Below are 6892 nucleotides of genomic sequence, written 5' to 3'. Positions count from 1 at the left end.
ACTGGAGATGGTGGAACAACCCTGCTACTGGAATTAGTGGAACAACCCTGCTACTGGAATTAGTGGTACAACCCTGCTACTGGAATTAGTGGAACAACCCTGCTCCTAGATCACAATAATCTCTCTTTCCCCCTGAAGTCTACACCTTCACTGCTCTCCAGAACATCTGAAAGCATTAGGTTGGTAGAGGCGTGGGCTAGCTAGAGGAAGTTCACGCCACTCTTCCAGCACACTTTGAGCGGAAGTAGAGAGAAATTGGGACAAACGGTCTTTCTTTTTCTGATGATCATTGTTCACATACAGTTTATTCACAGTGGAATAACGCGATACGACATTACCACCGTGTGGTCGTAGCTACTTACTCATTGGAGGAAAAAAATAATAATAAACAGTGACGCAAATCACAGGCGCCGCAGTTGAACCGGAATTCCGTCATCAGAACCCGACTAACGTTCATTGTTTTCGAGGGAGTAGTAAAAAGCTTTTCGACCCCCCTGCTAGAAAACAGTTTTTTTTTTTTATTAAGCATTTTGTGAACTAACGAAATACTTTTATTAAAACTAATAACCTGATAAAAAAAAAAGAAAGAAATGAATAGTCGCCTACAGGAGATACGGGAAAAGCAGAAGCTGCGACGCCAGCTTCTAGCTCAACAGGTAGCTTAGCTATAGCTAAGTTAGCATACTAGCTAGCGGGCTAACATACGTTGTCTTCTTGTTTACAAGTTAGCCTTTTGGGGGGGGGGGGGGGAAGAGTTATGTATGTAGCTACTTAACTACCATACTTTGTTAGTTAACTAACGATTCGTAGCTAATGTAAACATATATAAACGTTAGCTTTGTGTTTTGACTTAACTGAATAGGATTAGGTCAACGGGTAACGTTAGCTATTAGCATGACTAACCTAACTAGCACATCTTCTACAGTGAGCCTCTAAGTTAGCTAATAACTTGTTAGCTTTAACAATCGTAGTTACTGTTACGTATTATTGTATTTGCTATTTTTGGCTTACTTTGTGGCAGTGGAGTGAAGCCAATTGACCTTGAATTGAGTGGAAAAAGCTAATGTAACATTAACCATCGCATGATAGTTGACCAAGTATCTTTTAAACAACTCATAATTGTTAACGTTAGCGAGCTATTGTTCGTCCTAGACATTAGTTACTGTTATGACATGAGAGCATTTGTGTATATGTTTATAGCTAGTTAGTTAGCTAAGAGACTGATCGCTTCTAGATTAACCATTATCTCTGTGCATTAGAGACGTCTCTAACGCCCCAAGAAAGCTCAGATTCAAACTCCCATTAACCAGCTTTGCAACTGTCTTCATTTACTCCCGTTATGCCGGTGTATATATATATATATATATATATATATATACTGAACAAAAAATATAAATGCAACATGTAAAGTTTCATGAGCTGAAATGATCTGTACGCACAAAAAGCATATGTCGCTCAACTTTTGTGCACTAATTTGTTTACATCCTTGTTAGAGGAGCGTTTCTCCTTTACCAAGATAATGCATCCACCTGACAGCAGGTGTGGCATATCAATAAGCTGATTAAACAACATGATCATTACACAGGTTCACCTTGTGCTGGGGGACAATTAAAAAGCCACAAAAATGCACAGTTTTGTCACAAAACACAACGCCACAGATGTCTCAAGTTGAGGGAGCGTGCAAATGGCATGCTGCCTGCAGGAATGTCCACCATAGTTGTTGCCAGAGAATTGAATGTTAATTTCTTTACCATAAGCCGCCTCCCAACGTTGTTTTAAAGAATTTGGCAATATGTCCAACCGGCATCACAACCGCAGACCACGTGTAACCACGCCAACCCAGTAACTCCACATCCGGGCTTCTTCGCCTGCAGGATCATCTGAGACCAGCCATCCGGACAGCGGATGAAACTAAGGATTATTTCTGGCTGTGATAAAGCCCCTTTTGTGGCGGGGAAAGAAAAACACATTCTGATTGGCTGGACCTGGCTCCCCAGTGGGTGGGCCTATGCCCGCTCAGTACCACCCATGGCTGCGCTACTGCCCAGTCATGTGAAATCCATAGATTAGGGCCTAAGGAATTTATTTCAATTGACTGATTTCCTTATATGAACTAACTCGGTAAAATCATTGACATTGTTGCATGTTGCGTTTTTGTATATTTTTGTTAAGTATACTTCCGAAAAAAGTCTAAATAAATATGTATTTTTATTTAACGAGGCAAGTCGGTTAAGAACAAATTCTTATTTACATTACGGCCTACCCTGCACGACGCTGGGCCAATTGTGCGCCGTCCTATGGGACTCCCAATCACGGCCGGATGTGATGCAGCCTGGATTCGAACCAGGTACTGCAGTGACGCCTCTTGCACTGAGATGCAGTGTCTTAGACCGCTGCGCCACTCAGGATCAACCTAAAAAAAGAAACTATTCTTTGACACCTCGTGTAAACCTCATTACTGCCACACAGGGTGGAAGTTTACTACAGCTGATTTATTTAACTCTGTTTACATACCGGCCATAACTGGAGTAAATAAAGGTAGTTGCTCAGCGAATCTCCATATTTGGTGAATCAACTAATGTATTTTTGACATTACGCTGGAGAGAACTGGTGAATGGGAGTATTAGTCTGAGCTTTATTTTTTACATACCGCACAGATACTGGTTCAGCTTGTAGCTAATCTTCATATCTAATGGACTTGTTTGGTCCTCTCCTAGTTGGGAGCAAAGAGTGATAGCTTTTAGCTAATGAACTTGTCCACTTCCTGTCCTAGCTAACATCCATAGCTAGCTAACTTGTCCACATCCTGTCCTAGCTAACGTTAATACATAACTAACTTGTCTGTTCCTGTCCTAGCTAACACTAATAGCTAGCTAACTTGTCCACTTCCTGTCCTAGCTAACATCCATAGCTAGCTAACTTGTCCACTTCCTGTCCTAGCTAACATTAATACATAACTAACTTGTCTGTTCCTGTCCTAGCTAACACTAATAGCTAACTAACTTGTCCACTTCCTGTCCTAGCTAACATCCATAGCTAGCTAACTTGTCCACTTCCTGTCCTAGCTAACGTTAATACATAACTAACTTGTCCACTTCCTGTCCTAGCTAACGTTAATACATAACTAACTTGTCTGGTCCTGTCCTAGCTAACACTAATAGCTAACTAACTTGTCCACTTCCTGTCCTAGCTAACACTAATAGCTAACTGACTTGTCCACTTCCTGGCCTAGCTAACACTAATAGCTAGCTAACTTGTCCACTTCCTGTCTTAGCTAACACTAATAGCTAGCTAACTTGTCCACTTCCTGTCTTAGCTAACATTAATAGCTAGCTAACTTGTCCACTTCCTGACCTAGCTAACACTAATAGCTAGCTAACTTGTCCACTTCCTGACCTAGCTAACACTAATAGCTAGCTAACTTGTCCACTTCCTGTCCTAGCTAACAATAATAGCTAGCTAACTTGTCCACCTCCTGTCTTAGCTAACATTAATAGCTAGCTAACTTGTCCACTTCCTGTCCTAGCTAACACTAATAGCTAGCTAACTTGTCCACTTCCAGGCCTAGCTAACACTAATAGCTAGCTAACTTGTCCACCTCCTGTCTTAGCTAACATTAATAGCTAGCTAACTTGTCCACTTCCTGTCCTAGCTAACACTAATAGCTAGCTAACTTGTCCACTTCCTGTCCTAGCTAACACTAATAGCTAACTAACTTGTCCACTTCCTGTCCTAGCTAACACTAATAGCTAGCTAACTTGTCCACTTCCTGTCCTAGCTAACACTAATAGCTAACTAACTTGTCCACTTCCTGTCCTAGCTAACACTAATAGCTAGCTAACTTGTCCACTTCCTGTCCTAGCTAACGTTAATAGCTAACTAACCTGTCCGTCCCTCCCCTAGTTGGGAGCAGAGAGTGCGGACAGTATAGGCGCCGTTCTGAACAGCAAAGACGAACTGAAAGAGATTGAGGAGACCAGAGAGACATGCAGGTATGACACACACACACACACACACACACACACACACACACACACACACACACACACACACACACACACACAGACAGACACTGTAACAGGTATACACACACACACACACACACACACACACACACACACACACACACACACACACACACACACACACACAGACAGACAGACAGACACTGTAACAGGTATACACACACACACACACACACACACACACACACACACACACACACACACACACACAGACACTGTAACAGGTATACACACACACACACACACACACACACACACACACACACACACACAAACACACAGACACTGTAACAGGTATAGACACACACACACACACACACTTCCAGCAATCATTGAGTATTTCTCAATTCCTTGGGGACCCCCAGAGTGTGCACATTTTTGTTCCAGCCCAGCCCTATCGCTTGGTTTAACAATTCAACACATTGTGTATGTGTAGGGCATCGTTCGATACTGCCGGGCCGAGCGCCAAGAGGAAGCCTCTGATGGAGGGAGGCGACACAGAGGAGGTTGAGGAGCAGAAGGTAGGAAACATAGACTGGATCACTGAGAGGTACGTCTCTGTTATAGACTGGATCACTGAGAGGTACGTCTCTGTTATAGACTGGATCACTGATAGACTGGATCACTGATAGACTGGATCACTGATAGACTGGATCACTGAGAGGAATGTCTCTGATATAGACTGGATCACTGATAGACTGGATCACTGAGAGGGACGTCTCTGTTATAGACTGGATCACTGATAGACTGGATCACTGATAGACTGGATCACTGATAGACTGGGTCACTGATAGACTGGATCACTGAGAGGAACGTCTCTGTAATAGACTGGATCACTGAGAGGAACGTCTCTGTAATAGACTGGATCACTGATAGACTGGATCACTGATAGACTGGATCACTGAGAGGACCGTCTCTGATAGACTGGGTCACTGATAGACTGGATCACTGAGAGGAATGTCTCTGTTATAGACTGGATCACTGATAGACTGGATCACTGAGAGGAACGTCTCTGTTATAGACTGGATCACTGATAGACTGGATCACTGATAGACTGGATCACTGAGAGGACCGTCTCTGATAGACTGGATCACTGATAGACTGGATCACTGATAGACTGGATCACTGAGAGGACCGTCTCTGATAGACTGGGTCACTGATAGACTGGATCACTGAGAGGAATGTCTCTGTTATAGACTGGATCACTGATAGACTGGATCACTGAGAGGAACGTCTCTGTTATAGACTGGATCACTGATAGACTGGATCACTGATAGACTGGATCACTGAGAGGACCGTCTCTGATAGACTGGATCACTGATAGATTGGATCACTGAGAGGAACGTCTCTGTAATAGACTGGATCACTGATAGACTGGATCACTGATAGATTGGATCACTGAGAGGAACGTCTCTGTAATAGACTGGATCACTGATAGACTGGGTCACTGATAGACTGGATCACTGAGAGGAACGTCTCTGTTATAGACTGGATCACTGATAGACTGGATCACTGAGAGGAACGTCTCTGTAATAGACTGGATCACTGATAGACTGGATCACTGATAGACTGGATCACTGAGAGGACCGTCTCTGTAATAGACTTTAGATAAACCCAATAATCTTCCAGTGTTATTGAAAATGCAATGCCTCCAGTACAGTGAGGCCACACCCCCTACTGGGGGGGAAATACCGAGTCCAGATGGGAACCCAGATAGTCCACATAGAGGAACCCTGTCTCCTCCTACTGGAGGAATACCGAGTCCAGATGGGAACCCAGATAGTCCACATAGAGAAACCCTGTCTCCTCCTACTGGGGGGGGAAATACCGAGTCCAGATGGGAACCCAGATAGTCCACATAGAGAAACCCTGTCTCCTCCTACTGGGGGGAAATACCGAGTCCAGATGGGAACCCAGATAGTCCACATAGAGGAACCCTGTCTCCTCCTACTGGGGGGGAAATACCGAGTCCAGATGGGAACCCAGATAGTCCACATAGAGAAACCCTGTCTCCTCCTACTGGGGGGGAAATACCGAGTCCAGATGGGAACCCAGATAGTCCACATAGAGAAACCCTGTCTCCTCCTACTGGGGTCCGGCCGGGGACCCGGCCCGGCCCGCCCCCCGGGGGGAATACCGAGTCCAGATGGGAACCCAGATAGTCCACATAGAGAAACCCTGTCTCCTCCTACTGGGGGGGAAATACCGAGTCCAGATGGGAACCCAGATAGTCCACATAGAGAAACCCTGTCTCCTCCTACTGGGGGGGAATACCGAGTCCAGATGGGAACCCAGATAGTCCACATAGAGAAACCCTGTCTCCTCCTACTGGGGGGGAAATACCGAGTCCAGATGGGAACCCAGATAGTCCACATAGAGAGAACCCTGTCTCCTCCTACTGGGGGGGAAATACCGAGTCCAGATGGGAACCCAGATAGTCCACATAGAGAAACCCTGTCTCCTCCTACTGGGGGGGAAATACCGAGTCCAGATGGGAACCCAGATAGTCCACATAGAGAAACCCTGTCTCCTCCTACTGGGGGGGAAATACCGAGTCCAGATGGGAACCCAGATAGTCCACATAGAGAAACCCTGTCTCCTCCTACTGGGGGGGAAATACCGAGTCCAGATGGGAACCCAGATAGTCCACATAGAGAAACCCTGTCTCCTCCTACTGGGGGGGAAATACCGAGTCCAGATGGGAACCCAGATAGTCCACATAGAGAAACCCTGTCTCCTCCTACTGGGGGGGAAATACCGAGTCCAGATGGGAACCCAGATAGTCCACATAGAGAGAACCCTGTCTCCTCCTACTGGGGGGGAAATACCGAGTCCAGATGGGAACCCAGATAGTCCACATAGAGAGA

General features: G+C 45.2%; 1 protein-coding gene across 1 annotated transcript in view; it reads left to right on the top strand.

Annotated features, from left to right (window-relative positions):
• Positions 1-403: 403 nt before the first annotated feature.
• Positions 404-6892, top strand: part of mettl14 (methyltransferase 14, N6-adenosine-methyltransferase non-catalytic subunit) — a 27418-nt gene continuing 20929 nt past the window's right edge. Inside the window, exons 1-3 of the mRNA XM_082973933.1 lie at positions 404-656; positions 3904-3992; positions 4462-4546. Of these exons, the coding sequence (XP_082830059.1) occupies positions 591-656; positions 3904-3992; positions 4462-4546 (240 nt within the window). The 5' untranslated portion in view covers positions 404-590. The remainder of the gene's footprint in view (positions 657-3903; positions 3993-4461; positions 4547-6892) is intronic.

Source organism: Salmo salar, chromosome 04 (assembly GCF_965601325.2).
Source record: "Salmo salar chromosome 04, fSalSal1, whole genome shotgun sequence".
NCBI classification, from domain to species: domain Eukaryota; kingdom Metazoa; phylum Chordata; class Actinopteri; order Salmoniformes; family Salmonidae; genus Salmo; species Salmo salar.
Note: the sequence above shows the minus strand (reverse complement) of the source record. Positions and strands in the feature narration are given on the sequence as shown.